Genomic DNA, 26,997 nt, shown 5'->3' with positions numbered 1-26,997 from the left:
AACAATCCCTGTTTGTATGCTATATCGGAGCATATGGATGACATAGAGGGGGTTCCTTCATTTGGAACCCACCTCTATGACCCAGAATGGACAGCTGCTCTGTAGGAGCATCCCCTCTTCTGGCAGACTCAAGCCGACCATATATTACATGGTCGGCCATAAATTTTAAAGACCGACGTGCAATCGTAAAGGAGAAATGGTGGGTGGCGGCTGCTTCCCTCTACAAAAATGTTGTTTAATAGGGGATTTAGCTGCAGCTGAGCTGCAGAACCCTAAAAGATGACTACACAGTGGACAGAACCTTGTGGTTCTGGCTCTGTCCACTGTATTAGTTCCAGTGCTGGTGGTGGCCACAGCTGATGGGTGTGGGTTCAGAGTGTTGGACCCCCACCAATCGGGTAGTCTCGTGAAAAACAATCCCTGTTTGCATGCTATATCGGGGCATATAGATGACAAAGAGGGGGTTCCTTCATTTGGGACCCCCCTCTATTAGCCAGAATAGACAGCTGCTCTGTAGGAGCATCCCCTGTTCTGGCAGACTCAAGCTGACCATATATTATATGGTCGGCCATTAATTTTAAGGACCAACATGTAATAGTAAAGAAGAAATGGTGGATGACTGCTGATTCCCTCTACAAAAATGTTGTTTGATGGTGGTTTCAGGGGTGGGTGATTAGCTGATCGTTCTGTGATCAGCATTCTGAAAGGGATTGTCTCTGATTAGACAACCCCTTTAAAGAGGCTTTCTGGGACTTAGATATTGATGATCTATCCTCAGGACAGGTCATCAACATCAGATTGATGGGGATCCAATAACTCATACTCCCACAATCAGCTGTGTTGGGCAAACATCGGAGCCAGAACTGATACACTGGACGGAGCAGGAAAAAGATTCGTCCGTCTGTGTACTTAAATGGGAACTGAGCTGCAAAATCCTAGAAGATGATTAGACAGTTGACAGAACCTTGTGATTCTGGCTCTATCCACTGTATCAGTTCCAGTGCTGGTGGTGGCCACAGCTAGTGGATGGGCGTTCTGAGTGTTGGACCTCCACCAATCTGATACTGATGACCTAGTCAGAGGATAGGCCATTTATATCAAAGTAGAGGAAAATCTGTTTAATATTCTGCAGACCATGCAGCTGCTTAGTGGTCCTTGGACAATGGGAGCCATCTTGGGTTGGTCCTATCCACTTTGTTATTGGGTAGAAATTATCCAAACAGGATTTCCTTCTTTATATTAATTTCATTGTTAGCAAAAATGGTGTAGTGACCCTAAGCCCTTCCAAGTATGGAACTAGTCTGGCTAACTGCTCTGGGAAATTTTAAGTATGGCTGTAACTAGTGTTGAACAAATTGAAGTATCCGAAGTGGATTTCGATCAGAATTTCAGGGAAAACTCAATTCGCCCCAAAGCTGAATTTCCTTGTGCTCCGTGGTAACAAATCATTTTTCCCTGACGTGCCCTAAAAAAACCATACTCACTTCATCCGTTTGAGCGAGAAGAGGCCGCCACAGCCATCTTGATTGAAAATCCCACACAAAATGTCTTGCGCTGTGACTAGTGTTGGCCGAGCACCAAAGTGCTTGTATGTTCAAGTAGAACACTTCCCGATACTCGGGTGCTCTACAGAGCACTCGAGCACAATGGAAGAACCTGAGCATTAAACCAGGCACCCCCTGCTCTGAAGAGGGGAGGGTGTCGGGACTCTAGTTCGGCTTATGAGTCCCTGCTCTGACTTCATATATAGTTATATTAAGATAATCCACGGCACACCATTCGTTTTTGCTTTGCAAATTTATTATAACAAGGTATTCACAAGATTTGTAAATATATAACTGGTCACGCCATGATTGTATTATGAATATAAATCACATGTATTTTTTTGGCCAGGAAGTGTCCCAACGTTTCGGTCCTGTCAGAGACCTTTCTCAAGGGACCTGTAGAGGGGTTTAATTATAAAAATTATTATTTACGTCTCAATATGGCGACCATAGTATACTATTCACATATGGTAAAATAAGAGAACATAAGAGGAATTATATATATACATACATATGTGCATATGCATACATCTGCTCATACACACATGTATGCACATCCACATACACGTAAATACACCAAGTCTCAGATTTATGACATTAGCAAGAAGAAAGTAGAAGGTGGGTAAAGTAAGAGGGATATAGTAGGGGTATAAGACTGGTTGTGCAGGTACTGTCTCTGATAAGTGGGGGAACATGATAATCAGGGCTACTGCTTGAATCACTATTCATCAATGGGATATAGAGTTTAAGTCAGAATCTATGTGGTAGACAGTCTGGTAAGTATAGGGAAAAATATCTGTGAGTAACGCAAAGAGCAGGTTGAATATAGGTATATAGCGTATGACTATGTGGTATATAGTATTTAGACTCACCGTGGCCGGGTAGCAATAGGCATAATGGAGGCGCTGTGTACTTCTGCGTCTGTTTGTATTTTAAAGCCGAGGGGCCGGAAGTCATGTGGGCGCTGTGACCTCTATCCGAGTTCAATGGGTCACATGATCGTCAGTGACGTCATGTGAACCGCGTCACCGCAGGCTACGGTGTGCGCATGCGCGCTGGTATTGAGCGGAGGAATAAAGAATGGTTTATGCTAGGGATGTGTGACAAAATATATCCTGAAAAAGGGCGTAATAAGTAGGGGTTCAGTCTGATAGTTGATTTAAAAGAAGGAAAGAGAGTTATATGAAGGATATTTTGAATGTATATAATTTTATGCTGGCCCTTTAGTTGAAAAGAATGAGAGAAATATATCAAGTAGAAAGAGGTCTTATGTAAATAAAATAATTTAGAGCATAATTGAACAACTGCTTTGATTTTCATTGTGCTAAAATATAAGAAGTCAAACAATAAAAAAATAATACACACACTGGTAAAAGATTTCCTATCAAAGGATATTATACCTGTGATTCCTCATTTGTCGTTTATTTAATTAAATGCCCGTGTGGACTTGGTTATGTGGGTGAAACCACGCAACCGGTAAGGAATCGGATTTCTAAACATAAATCCACCATTAGGACTGAACAGTTTTTGTTACCAATCCCATCACATTTCAAAGAACACAACCACCAGATTTCATCCTTACGCTACCAGGTCTTGGAACAAGTCATTTCCCCACGGAGAGGCGGTAACAGGATTAAAATATTGAAACAACGAGAAAGCTTTTGGATACATCGACTGGACACTTTATCCCCGAGAGGCCTCAACCGGGAATGTGACTTTTACTGTGATCTTTAATTACTCAATCTTTAAACAGTTATTCTTATCTTTCAGTATTGTGGACTGTTATGGTGTCATATGTCATTTTTTTTATATTAATATACATATACTTCTCCTTTATTTCAGGCTTCCTAGTCGGATTATAATCATAGTCAATACACAAGTTGGTGAGAAAATATTCCATCCACCCCCCACTCCCCACCCCCCCCTTTCCCCTGTTCTTCCCCCCCCTTCCCCCCCTTCCCCCCCTTCCCCCTCCCACCTTTTGCCCTCCCCTCCCTTTCCCCGCAATTCCCTACCCCGCCATTCCTCACCCCCCCCTCCCTCCCTTCGCCCCACCCTCCCTCTCATCATAGACTATAACATAGTGTAAGATTATAGTACATATAGATAATTATATGCCTAGATACTTATCCATAATCTAGAACTATACAATGTGAATTGTTCGCCTTTTGTCTTTTGGTTTTTGTTCTTTGTTTCTTTTTTTATTATTTTTTTATTGTTTGACTTCTTATAATTTAGCACAATGAAAATCAAAGCAGTTGTTCAATTATGCTCTAAATTATTTTATTTACATAAGACCTCTTTCTACTCGATATATTTCTCTCATTCTTTTCAACTAAAGGGCCAGCATAAAATTATATACATTCAAAATATCCTTCATATAACTCTCTTTCCTTCTTTTAAATCAACTATCAGACTGAACCCCTACTTATTACGCCCTTTTTCAGGATATATTTTGTCACACATCCCTAGCATAAACCATTCTTTATTCCTCCGCTCAATACCAGCGCGCATGCGCACACCGTAGCCTGCGGTGACGCGGTTCACATGACGTCACTGACGATCATGTGACCCATTGAACTCGGATAGAGGTCACAGCGCCCACATGACTTCCGGCCCCTCGGCTTTAAAATACAAACAGACGCAGAAGTACACAGCGCCTCCATTATGCCTATTGCTACCCGGCCACGGTGAGTCTAAATACTATATACCACATAGTCATACGCTATATACCTATATTCAACCTGCTCTTTGCGTTACTCACAGATATTTTTCCCTATACTTACCAGACTGTCTACCACATAGATTCTGACTTAAACTCTATATCCCATTGATGAATAGTGATTCAAGCAGTAGCCCTGATTATCATGTTCCCCCACTTATCAGAGACAGTACCTGCACAACCAGTCTTATACCCCTACTATATCCCTCTTACTTTACCCACCTTCTACTTTCTTCTTGCTAATGTCATAAATCTGAGACTTGGTGTATTTACGTGTATGTGGATGTGCATACATGTGTGTATGAGCAGATGTATGCATATGCACATATGTATGTATATATATAATTCCTCTTATGTTCTCTTATTTTACCATATGTGAATAGTATACTATGGTCGCCATATTGAGACGTAAATAATAATTTTTATAATTAAACCCCTCTACAGGTCCCTTGAGAAAGGTCTCTGACAGGACCGAAACGTTGGGACACTTCCTGGCCAAAAAAATACATGTGATTTATATTCATAATACAATCATGGCGTGACCAGTTATATATTTACAAATCTTGTGAATACCTTGTTATAATAAATTTGCAAAGCAAAAACGAATGGTGTGCCGTGGATTATCTTAATATATTCTACGACTGAAGTCCTCTACGAGCACCCACCATAATACAAAGGTGTGCGGACTCCACAATTTCCTCTAATTCATATATAGTTATGTCAATATATGGAGTCAGTGCTTGGAGACACCCAGTGTATTTAAATCCAATTTAGCCTCTATTTCTGAAATGTTTCTGGTGGGATTCAAACTCACAATCTTCTACATTATAGCAAAGAATCTTAACCACTACACTATAGAGCTGCATGGCCACTTGCTTTAAAAAAATTAGAAATAAAAACAAATGAGACTTCTGCTGTATAGGAATACTTACTAGTAGTAAGTATTCCTATACAGCAGAAGTATCATATTTTATTTTATTTTTAGCAACTGGCTATGCAGCTCTATAGTGTAGTGGTTAACATTCTGGGCTGTAATGTAGAAGGTTGTGAGTTCAAATCCCCTCAGAAAAAGAGGCTAAATTTTATTTAAACATATATATAAGTTTTTAGCCATAATATATTTACATATATTATTATATGTTTAGAATATATAATATATTATAATATATGTAAATATATTATGGCTAAAACATCAGTAGTAGTTTCCCACATATTATGCATTCATATATATCAGAAGCATAAAATATATAAATTTAATGTAGACTCTATTTCTGAAAAGTTTCTGCTGGGATTCGAACTCACAACCTCCTACATTACATCCCAGAATGTTAACAATGACACTATAGAGCTGCATGGCCAGTGGGTTAAAAAATAATAATAATATGAGACTTCTGCTGTATAGGAATACTAGTAAGTATTCCTATACAGCAGAAGTCTCATATTTTGTTATTTTAATTTTTTTGAGTAACTGGTCATGCAGCTCTATAGTGTAGTGGTTAACATTCTTGGCTGTAATGTAGAAGGTTGTGAGTTTGAATTCCGCCAGAAACTTTTCAGAAATAGAGTCTAAATTAGATTTAAATACACTGACTCGAGCATCGTGCTCGAGCACACGCGATATTTGGCTGAGCTGAACTGCTGTGCGACCGAGCATGCTCGCCCAACACTAGTGGTGATTTATGACATCACCACGCTGGGCAGCGTGATGGCGTCATCAAGCACTGCTCTGGATCTTCAATAAAGATGGCCTCCATTTTTATATCAGATACCAGCATCTGAGGGGGTTTAATGACGAGGGGTTGGCGAAATCGCCATTCCCCGCCATTGCACCTGCTACTTACAAAGAAATGCGCTTCATGATAAAGCATCATCACTAGCTGTAACAATACACAAAAGAGTAGACATAGGCATTATGATTAGTAAGATGTATTGCGTTACAGACTGTACCTTGCTTCAAACACCATGGAGCCCTCAAGTTCATTAAATGGTGTGAACTGGTGGATTTCTCGCACCTCTGCCTCCAGTAAATGACCTCCCATCTCTGTACCCTTGACCTTATAATTGTAGGTAGTTGTTGCTCTGGAATTTTTGTTTCTCTCAAGAAAAAAAGTTACAGAGACAATTGTCATTTAAGAAACAACAAAACTAGGAAAAAGTCCATGAAAAATATTCAACAGAATGATCCTACCTTCTTACAGCTGGCACAAGTGTGGAGATAAGCATTGCCGATGACCATCTGTTCCCTATGCTCGCAGTCATTTAGGTCTATTGATTTGGTAATGACCAATTGGTTTGTTTTTTGGTTTTCTTGAATCAAGTAGTTGTTATTGCAAAAGCCTTGAATGCCATTCTGCCATGAGAAAAAAATCAAATCCCATAAATTTCGCAATAATGCCCTACATAGCTATGCACTACACATCAAAGATGTCATCTACTGAATATAACCATCCACTAAATCAAAGCTTACAGACAAAGATGTTAGCATATGGTGGTAGACCAGTAACGCAGTACAGGATTAAAAGAAATGGTTGCTTCCACGCCAGACTCATCCATTGGTTGACTGGTATTGGAGCTCACCTCCATTGAAGACAATGAGGCTGAGATGTAATACTACACACAACCAGTGAAAAGGTGAGGTGCTGTTTCTGGATATGGCAATGGATAGGCACAATTCTGCCTATTTAGACCTAAGGCCTAGATAGGGAGAAGTTGCTGTCATAGTGAAGAGTTATCCTCTAAGATGCCCAAGTAGAAATGGATGGCAACTGGACCAGTTTTACTACTCCCATTCTCTATGGGACTACCGGAAATAGACGAGCACTGTACACAGTTCCAGAGAAGGAACGGAGCAGCAGGGTTCATGCTGGACCTGCCACTCCATCAGATCGGGGGAATGGGACTGCTGTTCTTAGGATTGGTGGGAGTACTAATGATTGGACCCCCAGCGTTTAGTTAGTTATCCTCTATCCTATGGACAGTGGATCAATTCTAAACTTGGCACAACTCCTTTAAAGAGATTTTTCCACTGTTTCTCCACAAACCACGCAGAAAACAACAATCATGTCTCATCTACATGAAGGCAAAGCTGGTGACCAAGAGCAAGTGCAGGAAAAATGGAGCACCAAAGGTCAAACCCCCACCATTCATAACGCCATAGTATATCCTAAAACTAATATTACATGACAGTAACATCCCTTTAAAATATAAAAAGTCATAGTTTAGTTGAAAAAAGTAACAAAAGAATGAAAACAAAATCCCTAATGATAGATAAAGACACCTACGGTACCTACAAATTAGAGTGACACAGACAGGACATTCAAGAGTTAAAATAACAACAACTTCACAGTCAAGGTTACCTATCAGTCCAAACTGACCCAGTGCATCCCAGAAGAATACTGTAATGTACTGTTCATGAAAAAGTTGATAGAACGGATCATCAGTCTGGGCAGGATTGGAGATTTTAGCCTAAGGCCTAGAAGCCAGAGCCCCTGGCAAGTGCTATTTCAATGGGACAGTCAAAAGCAGACCTTCCCCCAGGAATAAAGCACAGGATAGCTCAGGACATCCTTGAACACAGTAAAGAATATTGAGTCCCTTTTGTCTGCCAAAGTGAATGTCGAGACTATGTGAAGTTGTGGGTTGTTTGCTAATAAACTATTAATAAAAAAAATGACAAAAAAAGAAATTCCAGTATCTATGTCAATTAACTATATGTCCCATACAGATCAGAATTGGAGGGGCTGTCAAATATTTTTGGGTGATCATCAGAAACATGACCAACAGGCCTTATAGAACACAAACTGTAATATGGGTCTGCTATAAAAATCTATATTCAGGAGTAGAGAATCCAGTTCAAGTCTGAATAAATTTGACTCAAATCAAAAATGTCTTCCTCTCCGCTGTCTCTGGATTAGCCCAAACTGAATCACACAAAATTCTGATTCTCTACAATCAAAATTTATTTAAAAAAATAGGTAAAATTTCTGAATTTCAGAATCGGTCCTCTATTCATTGAAAATCAAAGAGCCCAATAGTAAAGTTAAGGGTGATGGGGTGATTAAGCTGAAAGAGTCAAACTGACTTTGAAAGGAAGGGCAAGATGCATGCTCAGCCACTAGGTTGTTTAAACTCCTCCTCATTGTAGTCATGCTGTGAGATAGAAATGGACATGGAACCCTTGTGGATACTTGATAAATGTCTTTTGTGAACAACCCCTTTAAGTAAAGAAGCATAAATAGTTCAGTCCTAAACTTGTGGTTGAACATACTGTAGATATTTTGTAGGATAGTCATGTGTAGAGGGGGTGTACTCTCAAGAAAAATGTTAGCGATTGGTGTCAACCGGAGGCACTGGGCATCTAAATGAATGATGATCTACCAAACACCTATTAAGTTGAACTTCAAGAACCAAAGGTAGTGGACACATTTTTGGTTTCTCCACAAAGAGCTTGTGTCCCATCCCAGTCAATGCTGCTTGAAGATATGTTGAGGGCAAGAGAAGTTTTCCTATCTCTAAAAAATGCCGGATCCGGCATTTCGGCAAGTGTTCCGGAATTTTGGACGGAGATAAAACCACAGCATGCTGCGGTATTATCTCCGTCCTGGAAAGGCAAAAAGACTGAACTGAAGACATCCTGATGCATCCTGAATGGATTGCTCTCCATTCAGAATGAATTAGGATAAAACTGATCAGTTCTTTTCCGGTATTGAGCCCCTAGGATGGAACTCAATGCCGGAAAAGAATAACGCTAGTGTGAAAGTACCCTAATCTTACATCAACTACTCATCTCAGCGCCTTAAAGATTTAATGTCAAGGTCTACAATGTGTATTTGTGTTGTAATGTCTTTCTAACATCACGGCGTCTTTAAGGCATTTTGAATTCCTTTGTTCGGTTACATGTATTATGTTTTACTCACAATATCCCAACCTAAGTTTGTTACTTTCAGGACTACAACATATGAGCCTTTATGCATCACCTATCGTGTATTTCATTGAGGTACCCTTTCAATATGTTTCTCCATCTTTTATTAGTTAGGGAACACAATGTTATCAGGATCTACACAGTTGACCCAGAAACAAAGCCATCAATAGATATAATTTTGAAGTGGAGCGATTCATATATCAGTATTTACCTCTCCAGCTATGTCAGGGTAATCATATATTGCTTGGTAAATCACTATTGATGTCGATTGCCATCAATCTTGCATTTATATTAGATTTTTACCCAAAGTTCTGGCCCAATGGCAGTCAAGCAAGCAGCCCAAAAACAAAGGTACATTTCCTACTGGAAATGAGCAACCTGCCAACCCCAATGTCTTCATCTTGACTTTGGGTATCTGTAACCCCCAAAGAAGCTGCACTCTTCCTGCATGAGGGGCCTGCCAGGGTGTCTAGGTGCAATGTGTCAGCAAGAAGGAGGTGGAACCAAAGTTCAGGAGACTGTTGGCGAATTTCTACACTGTAGTAGACAGAGAGTCTGGTGTGTGTCCTGGTCAGAGAAATAGCAGAAAGAGAGTTGTCTATAGACCAAGGTGGGAAAAGTTAGCCACCGAGTGTGTCCTGCTCTGTTCAGAGAGAAGAAAAAGCTGCAGAAGGCTGCAAGCTGAAGTCGCATTACTGAGCCAGACCACAAGCTGTGTTCCAGCCCCATAACAGAGAAGTGGATTGCAAGAGGGGAGCAGCGTGATATCAGCACAAGCGCTGCAATTAAAACTCAAAGTAAGTTTAAGTAATTAAGTTAAAAAGGGCTGTTGAACTGTATCCTATAGAAGATTATTGATTGCTTTGCATTGCTGTGGTTGACCCTGACAACTGAATATTGGTTCTAGAGACTGTTCACATGTAGCATTTAAGAGACACTCTGCTGGTTGTACCTGTCACATTATTTGTTGTATCATGCGGTTATTCAGTAAAGAATTGCAGATTGCATCACTTTTCTTAGTGTCGTTGTCATCATCCACCTGCAACGTTACATATCTATAAACCCTTCAATATCTTTCAACATTAATTTGCAAAAGTATATATCAATTTCCATGAAGAGTGTTTGATAGTCAGTGAAATAACCCTTGGTGATATCAAGGGAGCCCATGTAGGGGGCTTGCAGTAAGTTTTCCTTTTTTGCAACCTACCCTAAAACTGGTCATGGACATATGTATGAAGACTAGGGGTCTCATACCTATGAAGATTGGTCTTCTACCAATCACCAGAACAGAGGTCCTCGAGTTCCCTATTTGACTGCAGCAGTAGCGACGACCCCTCTGTTCACTCTCTGTGGGACCCTGCCAGTCCCATAGAAGTGAATGGAGCAGTGATTAACACAGGGTAATTGGGGACGCCTTCCTCGTGAATGGTGGGAGTGCCAGCAGTCAGATGCACAGAGATCATACATTTATTATGAGGAGTCCTATCGGATGGATGATAAATATTGTTCATGGTTCGACATCTTCAAACTTCCCTTCGCCTTGGCCAAAGATTCAGTTTGATGCCCTAGCCATAAATACATTAGCTAAGACAAAGTGGCCTACTCCAAGCATCCATGGTACCCAACACGATGAGCATGTGTTCTACCAGCCACTCCTAGCTAGTCAGTAACAAAACTTGAGACTTCTCATTCAATATTATTGTCCCACCTTTTGTACCAACCCCTACACTGTACCACCTTCTTCCTGCCACCTTCCACCATATGCCTACAAGAGTTTATGGGTAGGAAGACCAGAATCAGAAGATGTTCTACCAATATTTTTAGGTAGATATCTGCACTTGTATTCTCCCCTAGGCTATACAGATTTTAGGTACAGTAGGACAGAGTATATCAAGCTTGGACACTTGAAATGGCGATATCTTGGAACAGGAACTGTTTTCTTAGCATATAACTCCAAAGTGATACGGCATATGCCATCATATCTGAGGGATAGCATTTAGTCTGAAAGAAACATGTTCCCTCTGAAAAGAAATGAAACTTATGCCTAGTATTTACTTTATTACCTTGCTCTCTCTTTGCTCATAAAAGAACTGTGTTCAGGACTCAAGTCTCCTTGGAATAACAATATGCCCTTCATGTGCATCTTAACATATACATATTACACTTCGGTACAATAAGTGAACCTATCCCTTTTTTTTTTTATATCTTACAAAGGCCGCATATCCCATTCATCATCTCTCCAGGTACCCCTGCCCTATGATGACCCCATTCTTACACATAGCACTTTCTTGTTCTGCAGATTAAAGCTCCTTGCCCAGAATCTCAAGGATGGACCTCTGCACTTGCCATTGAGTGATCCATCTCAAAGGTATTTCTCTTCCTCTCTTATGCTGATGTAAAGATCATACCCTGATTTAAAATACAGATTCTCATTAACATATTCCAGTCTCTCAAGACAAAGCATTTTTTTTCAGCAATCATTCACATTCTGCTGATAACATCTGTCTCCGAGCAGCCACAAATCCTTCTTTATGGAGAACTGTCTTGCTTATATGTCAATGTTTTCTTGCGGCAAAGGTTCATATATTCACAACGACATATTCTACCCCTCATTAACCAGCATGTGTTCCCCCGCTTCCCATAATGACCCCATATGGTGCTCTACAACTGTTCCCCACGGGCCTTAATCAAGAGCTGAAGTTAGACAAACCAGTACAATTTCCAAAAATGGCCGCTATCTTCTTTGGTGACTTATGACCTTCTAAGGTATTGTTACACTTTGGATAGACTGTTCAAAGTGGACAACCCCTTTAACTAAAAAGTATTTTTATATCTGAAAAATACACTGATCACAGAGTGTCCGCTGCTGCGAGCCCCAGCGGTCATCTGTAATCTGTGAAGAAACCAGAAGCAAGCATAACTGGACATGCTAGGTCCTCCAGAGGGAGAGACGCTCTTTATTTCTGATCTCTGCTCAGGCAAATAGGGTAGGCAAAACAGGAGATCCCTTCCCATTCAAGTTCATTCCCTAATAAGATATTTCATAATGAATATTTCAAACAAGACAACCCGTTTTCAGCATGTAGGAAGCTAAAGCAGAAGTGTGTTAAGTTAAGTTGAAAAATGTAAAAGGGACAGAAAAACAGCTTAAGAGAGAACATGCAGCTACCCAAGCAGACATGTCAGATATCAGTTAGAGCAGTAGTAAGAACCAATATGACTGGTCACCTTTTGGTACTTAAGGCACCTTTTCCTGTGGGAGGGTGCCTGAGCAATAGGTTGTCTAGTTTGTAAAGGTGTGCTGTATTCATTTGTCTGACTTCTGCTCGCTTCTGGATTTTGACCCTCCGCTGCCTGACCTGACCTGTGCCTGACCTCTGTATTGACCCTTTGCTAGTTGCCTTGACCTCAGACTGTTTGTCAGATTACTCATACTCCTGACCTCGGCCTGTCCCTTACTATAGTTTTGCCTGATACCTTGTGTCGTGCACCGGTGCCTTTGACTCCCATGGGTTAGCTGTCAATAACACATAGGCTACAACAGGAGGTAGCAGCCTGGTGGTTTCCCTGCAGAGAAGGATAGATGCCTGTATCAGGGTTAACCCCTTAAGGACGCAGGGCGTACCGGTACGCCCTATTTACCGAGTCCTTAAGAACTCAGGGCGTACCGGTACGTCCTAACTTAAAATCGGGATTCCGGCGCCGCGGGGGTTAATCGCAACGGGATGCCGGCTGAAATCATTCAGCCAGCATCACTTAACAACGCGGGAGGGGGGTCATTGGTCAAATGACCCCCCCCCCCCCGTATCGGCAATCGCAGAAAACCACAGGTCAATTCAGACCTGCGGTTTTCTGCGTTTCCGGTCCATTCTACAAAAAAACGGATGCCGCATCCGTTTGTTTGGGCGGACGCACAATTTGCGGATGCAAAAAACAACGATCGTATGCATGAGGCCTAAAAATGAGATTTTTTGTTACATAAAAAAATGCATCAAATATGTTAATAATGATAACAACAATAATAATATAAAAAAGACAAAGAAAAACATAAAAGATAAAAAATAATCATGATTTAATTAACTTACATTTTTTTTAATGAAATACCGTAAATTTTGAAGGGAGGCCCACCCCCAAATTCTTTTTAAATGCATACAGAAATACAATGAAATAAAATAAAATAAAAAATAGAGATTATTAAGTAAAAAATGTGAACAAGAAAAAAAATCCTAAAAAAAATAAATAAAAAATATTCATTAATGCACATTATTTTTTAAATTATATTTTTAAGAGAGGACCACACTAATTATTTTTTAAGTTTGTGTAAAACATTAAAAAACATAAATGTGTTTTTCAGCTCACCTCTTGCACTATGTAGGTATTCTGGGTTCTTCTTACGGTGAGCTGCAGAATGTTCACAATACCTCTCAATATATTAACGGTAGTCTCCGATAATCCGTTCGGTATGTACAAATCACCAACTTGCCCACGGTTGTACTCAAACTTAATTGGGTTTGCCAGCTGTTTTTCCAACAGTCTAGTAAGCTTACTGGAACTTGTAAACTTATCTGTGGGCCAAATCCCATTATATTCCTGAATTTCAATATTACGTATCTGAAAGAAAAAAAAATTGAAAATTAAAGATGAAAAATAAAAGCATTTTTTAAAAGAAACTTAGAAAAGATATTTTGCAAATACTGTTCAAATTCGATGTTGGGTTATGCTGAATTCCCAATGTAAGAATTATTTTCTAGACATCATCACCATATATCAAGCCATACCCCTGGGCTCAAGGAAAACCTGCTTGGCTCAATAATTAGAATACGTATGTTCCATAGACAGAGAACAGCGGTGCGCTGAGGCTTTTACCATTAAAGCTGGCTGCCAGGTAACATGAAGTCATTCAGCCTTAATACTTTACACATTTCCTTTCGGTGAGGTTCCTGGCGATGTACAAACACTGGCTTTGTATTTCTGTTATGTGCTTTCAATTCTTGCCAGAGCTATGCACAATGTATAAGGGCCTGCGCAGGATTAGAAAAAATTGGCTGCTTTCTTACAAAAACAGTGCCACGCCTGCTCACAGGTTGTGTGTGGCATTACAGCCAAGTAAAAAAAAGTTTGCTGTGGGATACAAAAAGAAACACGCTTATAGTCACCACCATTGCCGTTCTGATGGAGCCTGGGGCCCCATTGCACTCCAGTTCCTGATGACGTTCCAACATGGCAAGAAGTGGTTGGAAATGCCACTCACTCCCTGCGGAAAGGAGTTTTCCTGGTCATCAATAGATGTTGGGTGGTGATCCAATTCTAGGCAGTCCTACCAGTCAACTGTTTGAAGAGATTGCAGTGCTCCAGAGAGCTGTGGCCTTTTCATTGCTTACAGTGCTCGTTGGACTCAGCACGCTGTTCATATAGTAGTGGCTGCACCGGGCATTGCAATGTTGTCCAGCCCACAGGAATCTTCTCCATTGTGCCCTTGGTAAACAATGCAGTCTGACTTATCCTTGGTCACAGTGGCGTTTGGCACCTGGGGCAGGTCCTTTCTCTGGCACCCCCCACCTCCATACTTTAAAAACATTGTGCCCACTTACAGTTGTATGCATTAATTTTTTCCCCTCACAGTAGTAATGTCCTCACTGCACCCCTTCATAATAGTTATGCCCTCATTGTGCCCCTTCACAGTAGTTATGAATTCAACGCACCCCTTCACAGTAGTTATGCCCACACTGTGCCCCCCTCAAAGTGCCTATGTCCACATTGTGCCCCCTCGTGGTAGTTATGCTCTCATTGTGTCCCCTTACTGTAGTTTTCCCTTCATTGTGCCTCCTTCACAGTAGTTATGCGTACATTGTGCCCCGCTCACAGTAGTAATGCCCTCATTGCACCCTTTCACATTAGTTATGCCCTCATTGTGCCCATTTGCAGTAGTTATGCCTACATTGTTCCCCCTCACAGAACTTATGCCCACATTGTGCCCCCTCATAGTAGTTATGTCCACAGTATGCCCCCTTACAGTAGTTATCTCTTTATTGTGCCCCTTCAGAGTAGTTATGCCCTCATTTTGCCCCCCCCACAGTAGATATGCCATCTCTGTGCCCCTTCACAGTAGTAATGCCCTCTTTGTGCCTCCTTCACAGTAACAATGCCCACTCTGTGCCCCCATAACAGTAATAATGCCCTCTCGGTACCCCTCAGTATTAAAAAAAAACTGTAAATACTGACGTGTCCCATTCCTGATGATCAGATAGCGCTGCATCACTGTGTGGGAGGAGTGAACAGGAAGATAAGCACTTCTATCTGTATTAATGGAAGCACTCATTGCATTTGGCACCCCCCCTACAGCTGGCACCCGGTGTGGACACCAACCCACCCATAATGTATTCCTCTTTTCCTGGATATTTAAACAGCTAAATTTCAACTTTAACTACTGAGAACCGGAGGGAGGACATTGGCTACTCCAGGAAAGCGAACAGAATGGCTGCAATTGGGACACATCAGCCACACTTTCATTTACCCCAATTACACTACCAACTGAGCTCTGAACTTGCAGCTCCACCATTCAGAAAAATAAGACAGGCACATAGGCTAGATGACTGAAAAAAGGGATAAGGAAAGAGAAAGCAGCTTCCAAGGTAACTCCAAATGAGCTCTGATCTGGCAGCTGCTCAAGCATAAAAAAATCTGAGAAATAACACAAGAAATGCAGGAATTATCCAGCATCTTAATGTAACTTCAATCTCTCAAGCTTCATAGATACATATCTTAAAGTATACTTTGCACATGAGGAGACTTCCAAGCTGTACTTGTCTCCTTAAAATAATTTCAACTCTATGTCAGTGTGAGAAAGAGTGATGGAGGCAACACAGACGCATAGGCTAGAGAACTGAACGAAGGGATGGAGAGAGAGAAAGACTGAAAGAGCAGATTCAAAGGAATACCAACTGAGCTCTGAACTTGTAGCTCCACAAACACAAATTCAGAGAAAGCAGATCTTGAGAATAACACAAGAAATGCAGGAATTATCCAGCATCTTAATGTAACTTCAATCTTCAAAGCTTCATAGATACTTATCTAAAAGTATACTTTGTGCATAAGGAGACTTCCAAGCTGTACTTGTCTCCTAAAAATTATAGCTTTCAAATCTATGTCAGTGTGAGAAAGAGTTATGGAGGTGACACAGACACATAGGCTAGAGAATTGAAATAAGGGATAGAGAGAGAGAGAAAGAGAAAGAGCAGATTCAAAGGAAACACCAACTGAGCTCTGAACTTGTAGTTTCACAAGCGCAAAGTAAGAGAAAGCAGATCTTGAGAATAACACAAGCAATACATGAATTATCCAATGTCTTAATGTAAGTTCAACCTCTCAAGCTTCTGAGGTACATATCTAAAAATACAGCTTTTACCTCTATGTCAGTGTGAGAAAGATTGGTGTAGGAGACACAGGCACATAGGCTAGAGAATTGAAAGAAGGGATGGAGAGAGAGAGAGAGTTAAAGAGAGAGAGCAGCTTCAAAGGGAACACAAACTGAGCCCTGAACTCACAGCTCCACAAGCACAAAGTCGGAGAAAGCAGATCTTGAGGATAACACAGGAATTAACCAGCGTCTTAATGTAAGTTGAACCCCTCAAGCTTCATAAATATGTGTCTGAAAACAGACATTGTACATGACAAGGGTGTATACATTGTTAATTACAGGGGAGCTCAACTTGAATTCAGCATCTGAATACATCGGGATATAACATTGCTGGTGGTCCATAGAATACAACTGCTTCTCAGATGAAGCCCTACCACTTAGTTTGACAGGTCAAATCATAAACTAAGGTGGAATATCTTAAAAGAAACGACAATCATCTAGTATTTACTATGGAAAAAGAATGAACTCACAGGATCTGTCACGCACACACGCACACTCGTACATGCACACCCTTTCTCTGGATATGCATAAGTTCAGATTTCAGCCTGGCAATTACGGTTTAAATCCATGACAGCAGCTGATTGAATAATAGATGATGAAATTATAGTCTGCTGTTCAGTTTCTCAGCGATTGCATTGATCCAATAAAGGTTTGTTGTTCAGTTGAAATTATTTTCTTTTGTGTTACCGAGCAGAAAGCAGAACAAATCCTTTAAGTCCATGACTGGTTGATAACTATCTGGCATATGTTTGAAATTGCATCAAGAGCACTTCCTAAAATAATAGATGTAATTGCATCCTGCTCAGGCAAGCAAAGCAGAAAATTAAAGTTTTCTCTTCTTGCATAGTTGAATGAAATGAGAAACTTGTGTTTTCTTTTTCTCTTACCTTAAGGAATCGGAGCCTGGGGGTTGCCCTGCTGATCTCTGCTCTGCATTTCAGCTTCAGTCCAGACTTTGCAAAGCCTTGTTCTTGGAGACCGCTCAACACCAGACCCTCATAGTTATATACATAAGTCTTACTGGTCGCAAACTCCAACTCTGAAAGAGAATCAAGTTTATTTTATTTTTTAAGGGGATCCCTCCACAGCGAATGATGTAACTTTTTTGTCTTAACCCATGGATGCCCAACCTGTGATCCTCCAGCTGTTGCCAAACTTACAACTCCCAGCATACCTGGACAGCCTCCAGCTTTTAGGGAGTGCTGGGAGTTGTAGTTTGGCAACAGCTGGAGGGCCGCAGGTTGAGCATCCCTGTCTTAACCAATATCCTTGAGGAAACATAAGATTCCACTTGATGCTCCTTTTTTACACTTGTAAGTTACATTTAGAGGCGGGTTCCTGTTTTATGCAATTAAAGATTCATGGTGGTGGGGGGGGGGGGCACTATTTTTCTATTTTAATTTGTAGAGAGCGTCAGAGTTGGCATAGGGTGTCTTAGAGGACAGGCAATGTTCCCTGGGAAAAAGGGAAATGCAGATTATCTCCTTTCTAAGAAAAGAAAGATTTCTTTGTAGAGTCACCTTGTGGAGATAGCTACCCTATAATATAGTATATCGAACCCCTTAATTAGTATTTTGTGGAAGCAGGTATATCACACCCCCCCCATTTTTATTTATTTTTTGCCACAACAGTTATATCACACCACCCTGTTTATTTGGGGCAACATGTATATTGCAGCACTCAATCAGTATTTTGTGGAAGAAGGTATATCACACCCCTCAATCTTTTTTTTTTTTTGAGTCAACAGATATATCACACCAGTTGCAAATAGTTGTTCCAATAGCGTTTGTCCCTCTGTATAGCTGCAGTATCGCAGCAGAACCACACACAACTGCTGCACGATACAAATGCACTATAATATACTTTCTATGTTAGAAAGTATATTATAGGTATATCACACCCCTCAGTATATTACACCTATCGATAGCACACCTATACCAAAAGGACTTTTGTGGCCCTATTAGCTAGTGTTTGGTGTCCCTAACAGTCTGTCCCTGCTCCACAAAGCAACCTCTCCTACACTGGCAAAACACAGAATGTAAAATGGGTGGGGGGGTGTCCATGAGCTGAAACGTCTCAATTGGCTGTCCTGTACCACCTTATGGATGTGTCATGGGTCAAAGTTTGGCGCAATGCAAATGAATATGGTGCCAGCGTACCCCTGTTGGGGAAGGCTGTGTGTTAGTCTTCAGGAGTCCCCCTGCATAGGGAGGAAACCCAGGATCTTGTCTCGGATAAGACATTGATCCCCATCCCCAGCCCGAGCCCTGCAGCCTCGGCTGGATGAATCAAGCAGACAACTCCAGTTCCAGGAAGAAAGCATACCCTGTGAAGATAACTGTGAGTATAGTCTAGAGACCCAGGAGAAGACATATTCCTCCTCAGCTAGTCAGTCCCCAGACAGCAGAAGATATAGAGTGCAGAAGCCAAATTCCTTCCACAGTATAGAGGTAACAAGCTGATGTCCTTTCCTGCAAGCTCCAGGTACATGAGAGAGCAGAAGATAAATTCCTGCCAACCATTATCAATACCTGATGGGACCTAAGACTAAAGTTGTATCTTGCTTGGATGAAAGTTACAATCAGTAAAGACAAGTTTGGACTTCACCCAAGGTCTGCATCTCAATTTCTGCTGCAAATTCCTCTATTTCTCCTACTATCACTACACTCAATTTATTCCAAGTGAGCCAGGATCCAGGAGTCCAGCCGTACCCAAGTAGGAGACACCGTTGACACCATTATCACCACCATACAGAGACATTACACCACTCTGGCATTCCTAACCTGGGGCATGAGTTATAACACCTTGGTGGGCCCTGTGATTGTACCCTGCGCACGCTGCAATTGGCGTCACAAACAAAACTATAGACTATCACCTACACCTGACCTAGCCATTGCATAATTTGGTGTCAGAGTGCATACCCCACACCAGCTCATTGCACATATAGCGATGTTACAGCACAAAGTTAATCCATGCAGTGAGGTCACATTAGCGTGATAATTTTCTAATATCAATCCTTTTTAGACCCTTGGCCCTAGTGATGAGCGTCAGGGGCAATATTCGAATTCGCGATATTTCGCGAATATTTGGGCGAATATTCGCCATATATTTGAGAATTCGTTAATTTGTGATCTCCAGGCATTAGCTTCTTGATTGCGAAAATTCGCATTAAAAATTCGCATGAACTGGTATTAAAAAAAAAATTGAATATTCGCGATTACGAATATATTTTGCAATATTCTAAATATTTGCAAATTCTCCAAGTGCCGATATTCACGATTAAAATTCGCAATTCGAATATTCGTGATCAATACTACTTGGCACATGTACAGGCTTTTTTATACCAAATTTTATTTACAAACAGTCCTTAGGACCCATGGGTGCCCTATTTGTTTCATATGACAATAATTAAAAAGTAACATTTAATGTGTACATATTAGAAGTGTTAAATTAAAAAAATAAAAATTATTTAAACAATCTGCTGTGTCACGTGGTTTTTATGTATTTCCTTGTCTTTTTTATGTATTTTTTTAAACGTATTATAAATCTCCAGCTATTAACAGGGAGCTGGTAGCTGGACGCTGACATCCCCACCCCTTTCAAACACACTTTGCCCGAATCCCCTGAGGACGCCAGTTTATCTGGTGAACCATGTTGGCGGGCAGTGTTTGAGCAGTTTTTAAGCAGTGTGTGCATATGGATTCTTTTGAAGAAACTTAATGAGAACTACAGTGACACTATAGTGTAGGACTAGCTACTAGGGAACAGGTAGTCAGCGTGCAGCTACCAGCTCTCTGTTAATAGCTGGAGATTTATAATACCTTGAAAAAAATATATACAAAAGACAAGGAAGTACATAAAAACCATGTGACACAGCTGATTGTTTTAGTAATCTTTATTTTTCTTATTTTTTAACACTTCTAATATGTACACATTAAATGTTACGTTTTAATAATTGACATATGAAACGAATAGGGCACCCATGGGTCTTAAGGACTGTTTGTAAATAAAATGATGGCGATAATGCACATACTGTTGTCACAGCACTACCATAATGCACGCTTACATAAACTAAGAAAGGTTTTATAAATTATATATAATATATTGTTATATTATTTTATTCTTTATATAAGAATAGAGTGGATGTCATAGTTGTTGGGTTTCTGCTGTTACGCAGAGCAGACACCCAGGGGTGATGTCTGCGATTGTCGTTAACGCTGATCACAGACAGTTAATGCTTTAGATGCTCTGGTCATTAGTGACTATGACCAGCTGCGGTGGCTTTCCTGTGGAGCACTGTACTCCTGGGGAGCGAAAGGCTTTCCCACACAGAGATCAGGGAAGCTTTTCATTCTCTGCAATAGTCTGAGTCTTTTTGAAGGAACCCAGTCTATTTCAGCTGTAGTTCCTATGTGTGGCTGCAGGTGGCAGGGCTGCAAAAGAAAATAGCAAATCTCTCATACACTGCACCAGTAATTCATTGCAATGAGAGGCAAGGAGAAGCCATCTGAAGATTGCATATTCAAGTCCCCTAAGGGGTCTTCAAAAAGGTAAAGAAAAGTAAAAACAAGTTTTTCCCCATGATAAACATAAAAATAAATAACCAATTAAAAAATAAACACATTAGGTATCGCAGTGTCCCAAAACACCTGTACTATTAAATTATCCTGTACAGTGCACAAAAATCAAAAAGGCTGGTTTACGAGTTTTTCATCACTTCACATCCCCAAAAAATGAAATCAAAAGTGATCAAAAAGCCATACACACTTCAAAATGGTAACACTGAAAACTAAAGATCCTCACACTGCTCTGTAAATAAAAAAAAAGTTATGAGGGTCAGAATAAGGCGAAAAAATAAATATTTTCCCACAAAGTTTTAATTTTTTTAATTAGTAAAACACAAGAAAAACACAAGAAATTAGTAAAACACAAGAAAAACACACAGATTCGTTTTACCGCATAGGGAAAGCCGTTAAAACGAAACCCACAAAACTATGGGTGAACTGAGTTTTTTTTTTTTGCTCCATTTGGAATTTTTATCCCAGGTTCCCACTGCATTGAATGCAATATTAATTATATGCATATATAATATATATGTATATGTTTATTTTATCTATTTCATTTAATGTTTGTGTGTGTCATTAAAAGATATCGACAGTATCCCCCATAACAGTGACCTCTACAGCACTCCGCCTATTCAACAGTGAACTTCACAATACCCCACCCCTTAACAATGACCCCCCAACAGTGCCCCGCCACTTTAAAATAGGACCTCCACAGCAGCCCATCCCCTTAAATGTGACCTTCTGTCACGGCCATGGCTATGACCGTGACTCACACACACATTGGGAAGGGAGTTAACCCTTCCAGCACCAGGGAAGGGAAACACCAACTTAAAGGGAAAGTGTCCAACACTAGATCACACTGTGGCTGTTGCCGCTGGCAACGACATGGGTGGCAACCGTGTCCTGGGAGACAGCCCGAAGGCCGGGACACTGCCACCCCATGTACACACAACCAAACGTTGCCACGGGCAACCACAGTGCAGGAAAGGTGTCAGTGCACACCACACATAAAACCAAGTGTGTACACACACACACACCTAACAGAAAGGTTGCTAGGTGCAACCGCATGCCGAGCAGAAAGCTGCCCAGCACCGCTCAGGCTGCTCTGCAGAAACCAACCAATACAACAGGTTGCCCGCGGCAACCACAAGTGAGACCACACACCAGCGTCCCTCACCTGTGATTGAACACCAAAACCAAACCGCAGGCAACCGCATGCGGTTGAGGAGTCACGGTCAAAGCCATGGCCGTGACACCTTCATAGCAGCCCGCCCCTTAACAGTGAGTTTCACAGCACCCCCCTCCCTTGACAGTGACCTCCACAGCGCCCTGCCCCTTCTCAACAATTTTCATAATGATAGGCTATGGTGTCACACTGCGACACGACAGTTGCAAAAAATCCATCCATGTCGCGTGACACATGTAGCAGTGTAGTTGTGCCCTATGTGTCACGCGAACTTATTTTCGACGTGTAGCCCTAGCCTAAAGCTGACCTTCAGCAGTGAAGAAAAATGGCTGGGTTGTTACGGAAACTTGGAGTAAAACTGTGTGTATGTGGAGACTAAGGGTCTGTGCGCTTCTATTGGCTGATAAGGAACATGTGACCGTGTGTATGGCAGTTGGGATATGAGGAGAAAGACTTGCAGGCTTGTATTGGCTAATGCAGGTCATTTTTTGGGAATATCTCAGGAACGGTACGTCCTAGAGAGCTGAGACCCCACAAGGTTTCTTTGCAGGTAGCAAGGGATGTGTATACCAGGTTTCGTTGAAATCGATGGTTGCATTTTTGAGTGATCGCGGAACATACATACATATATACGTCCTTCTTTATATATATAGACATACCAGTCAGTGATGTCAATCGCTACAAGGTCTCTGACAAATTTGCACATTCCGCTATCCGCCTACATGCTGTGGAGGTTAGGATTAGGGTCACGTATTCTCGTACTTCTCTTGGTTACATTTCATTGTGTATTGTATTTACAGATTGTGACAATTGATTAGTGTGAAGGTGAAGGCCACGTGGATGAGATCATTGAGCACTTTAAACCCTGGTGGCCTTGGATTCCTTGGAGGAGTCACCCTGTCTCTTCGTTCTCTTCGTCACAATGTTGTATGGGGGTTTCATATCTGTGCTTCATTTTAAATCAATACTACATATATCTGGTTAGCTCAGCTGTGCTAGATCCATAGACTAAAGTCACAAATTGAGAAAACGTAATCAAATGCAGAACCTCCTCTCGAAGGAACTAGACTTTTATGTTATATCATTTAAAGGGATTGTCCAGGATTTGAAAAATGTGTCTGTTTTCTTCCCAAAGCAGCACCACCCCTGTCCACAGGTTCTCTGTCTTATTGCAGCCCATACCCATCATTGCCTTCAACCGAGCTGAGCTGCTATACCAGATAGCGTGGAGATGTGTTGGCACCATTTCTGGAAGAAGGCAGCCATGTTTTTCTAACCATCTTTATATGACAACTTCAAAATATCACATTAGTGTTAGATATTACTGTGAAATTCCTTAAATCTGGCATCAGATAGTCCAGAAAAACATCACTAGTTTTTTATGCAGTTTTTTGAGCCAAAGCCAGAAGGGGGTTCACAAGAAATGGGGAATATAAAGAAAGGACTTCTACTTCTTCCTGCCGGACGAACTTCTGACTTTGGCTCAAAAAGCTGCATCAAGATCTATATTGGCATTTTTCCTAAAAGCACCAGAGGGATTATTTGGAAAACTTGTATGCTTTATGGTGAACAAAAGTTCTGTGGTGGCATAGAGCGTTTTCAGCATTTTTTCACTCCCTTGACCCTTGCTTTTGGTGTGGTGTTTTTTTCTGATGCTTTCCCAATGACGCTTGCAAAAAAAGTGAGAATTTCAAGTTTTTTTCTTTAAAAAAAAAAAGTAGTCTGGCAGCAAACTTAGGGTACTTGACATATGGCAGATGTTCTGTGGGTTTGCTGTAGTGGATTTTCGTGCATCATTGTACAAAGTGGATAAGAGTTTAAAAAGTTTCATACAACGTGGATTTACCTGTAGTGCAGATTTTAACCCCTTCCTGATCAGCGCCGTACATGTACACCACTAGGGTCTGGGGATAATGTCTGGGATTAGCAATAACACCTATCACAGACATGACACCCCTTAGATGCTATGGTCAATTGTAATAGCCTGGCTGCATGGTGATTTTGGCAATTGTGATAGCCTTGGTCCCAATGAAGGATCCAAGGCTATCACACCAGTAGTTCCTATGGGGGCTGGCAGGTGACCAGGGATTCATAGGAACATAACACAACTCACATAGGCTGCAATGGCAATCCACTGTAGTCTATGGGACAAGTAAGATATCAATCGCTTAATAGCTCTTAAGTTCCCAAAGGGGACTTAAGTGTAAAAAAATAAAATTAAAAGTTTTAAAAAGTATAAAAAAATTAAAAATATATAAATATTTTACCCCTTCCCAACCAGTGCTGTAATAGTACGAAGCAGCGGGACGCGACTTGCCACCCAGCGTCGTACTATTACTGCCGTAAAGAGAAATACTATGCAGAGTTGCGTTTATTTTTCCAATTCTATACAATAGGATTTTTTTCCAGCTTCTCCTTACATTGTATGCAAAATATTAAATGGTGCCATTGGAAAACACAACTTGTCCCACAAAAAACAATACAGCTATGTGAATAGAAAAAGAAAAAGATGGCTCTGGGAAGGCAGTGGAGTAAAAATGAAAATGGAAAAACGGAAAAAAAACTGTGGCTTAAAGGTTTAAATCTGCCGCATGTCAATTCATTCTGCGGATCTTCACCACAGATTTCAGTCTTTGCGACGGAGATGCAGATTTTTCCACAGTATTTGGAGCAAACTGCAGTGGACTTAATATTGTGGATGTACCCTTAGGGCTCATTCAGACTGCTGTAAGGCTGGGTTCAGACCTGAGCGTTTTACAGCGTTCTCCTACGCGCTGTAAAACGCTCAACAAGGAGAAACCAATACTTCCCTATGGGAATGGTTCTCACCTGGGCGTTTTACAGCGCGTACGATCGCACTGTAAAACGCCCGACGCCCCAAGAAGTACATGAGCTTCTTTGGGGCGTCTTGTCGCGCGTTCCCGTACATAGACTTCCGGGAACGTGCGACAATGGGCGTTCGTTGTCTCTGTGTGCGCGATTGCAAACACCCGTACAATCGCGCATACAGAGCGCTCCATCGCGAACGCTCAGGTCTGAACCCAGCGTAAGTGTTTTGCGGTCCGCAAAACATGGATACCGGCATGTGTGTATTCCGCATTTTGCAGAGAGCACAAGGCCAGCGCTATATAGAAATGCCTACTCTTGTCCGCAATTGTTTTTAAAGTAAATCAAAGTTGTAAAAAGCATCAATGTGAAAATGCACAGAAAATTCTGCAAAATACAATCTGCGTGATTCCAACCTAAAGGATCAATTTGCCAAACATAAGAGTTACATTCTTACCATAGTGTAGACCGGGGCTACCTGTAAAATAAAGAAATGAATTATTATTAGCCATTTTCGATATTCTATACGCTATATATTATGCATCATAATCATATAGGAGTTTCTAGATAAAACAGATTAAACAAAAAATTGCAAACACTTCTATACCTACCAGCCACCAGCAGGGCAGCACTCAGGGTTAGTATGATGCCCAACATGGTGACGACTGACTGCAGTCGATCCAAAGTGTCTCTTTTATATGACAGGTCATCTGGATCATGTGAATTTTTTTGGACTGTCAAACTGATGAGCAAACAAGATTTTGTACCTGTCTTGATTTAAGTAAATAACAGAGGAAAGTCAGTTCCACCATTTGGAACCTTTACGTTGTTCGCTTCTACAACCCACATGTTTATATATTACGGCATTAAAGGGGTTGTCTAACTTGTCTGGGATTTTTATGATAGTCCTTGCAGTTTGGAATTTTTTTAAAGGCTGGGCAACTCATTTTCATGAAATGGTACAGGGTAAGTGCAGCAAAAACAAATCCTCTATAAAACAAAACCTTGTAAACAGGATCATGATTTTGACAGCTGGGCACATGTAGGCATGACCCCAGAACAAGGTTATTGTACAAAGGGTAATTTCTTTTATGTTATATTGTTAAGTGATATGCTTTGATTTGTTGCCTTTGTATAACTAATAGCATTGCATGGACAGTTTAGGATTAACCATCTTGGTTTATCCTTTTAGTTTGCCAGGAGATGGACATGAGTCTGCCCCTACAGGAGTCTAGTCTAAGCAGAGGAAAAGTATAGACATGTGTGAGAAAGCTCTTCAGACATGGTCTCAAGTCCCAGAGAACCACCATCTTTAAGACTGCTACGGCTAAAGCCAGGGTCAGACTGTGGTTCCTTGGGCCCACCAAAGGAAATATTTCTAGAAGCCCAACCCCCATATCATCTATAAAATCCAATAGGTTTTTATTCAAAGAAATAGACTTAGTTGTAAGTTATTGGCTCCAAATTATTTTTTGTCCTGGATCTTTGAGGCCCACTATGGCATTAGAGCCTGAGCCCACCAGAGGATCCTCTGGTACTCTGGTGTGCCAAACTGCCACACTGGCTAAAGCACATTTACTACACTAGATGACTCCAGAGAAAGAGAGGTGGAAGTTAGGGCCAGAATCTACAAGGCAATGCACTGGAGTCAGTCAGCAAGGTAAAGTGCACGTTTATGGCACAGAGATCTTACTGCCGTGAGAGGAAACATTCCTAGCGCACCTTTCCACACTTTGAGAAGGTCCAGCCAGCCTTGTCCTAAATCTGCACCCTTCAGGTTGGGAATTTTCTAAAGCATTTAACAAAAACCTCTTTC

The 26,997-nt window shown here is 41.1% G+C and overlaps 2 protein-coding genes across 2 annotated transcripts in view; both read right to left on the bottom strand.

Moving 5' to 3' along the window:
• The window catches only part of LOC122943587 (vitellogenin-1-like), a 120,582-nt gene extending 106,905 nt beyond the window's left edge, over nucleotides 1-13,677 (bottom strand). The window contains exons 1-3 of the mRNA XM_044301448.1: nucleotides 13,547-13,677; nucleotides 6,455-6,616; nucleotides 6,214-6,362 (exon numbers count right to left, since the gene is read on the bottom strand). Of these exons, the coding sequence (XP_044157383.1) occupies nucleotides 6,214-6,362; nucleotides 6,455-6,502 (197 nt within the window). The 5' untranslated portion in view covers nucleotides 6,503-6,616; nucleotides 13,547-13,677. The remainder of the gene's footprint in view (nucleotides 1-6,213; nucleotides 6,363-6,454; nucleotides 6,617-13,546) is intronic.
• Nucleotides 13,538-26,997, bottom strand: part of LOC122944139 (vitellogenin-1-like) — a 100,564-nt gene continuing 87,104 nt past the window's right edge. The window contains exon 11 of the mRNA XM_044302368.1: nucleotides 13,538-13,798. Within this exon, the coding sequence (XP_044158303.1) occupies nucleotides 13,538-13,798 (261 nt within the window). The remainder of the gene's footprint in view (nucleotides 13,799-26,997) is intronic.

The sequence above is a fragment of the Bufo gargarizans genome, chromosome 7 (assembly GCF_014858855.1).
Source record: "Bufo gargarizans isolate SCDJY-AF-19 chromosome 7, ASM1485885v1, whole genome shotgun sequence".
Classification (NCBI taxonomy): Eukaryota; Metazoa; Chordata; class Amphibia; order Anura; family Bufonidae; genus Bufo; species Bufo gargarizans.
This window is presented reverse-complemented; position numbering and strand designations above follow the sequence as displayed.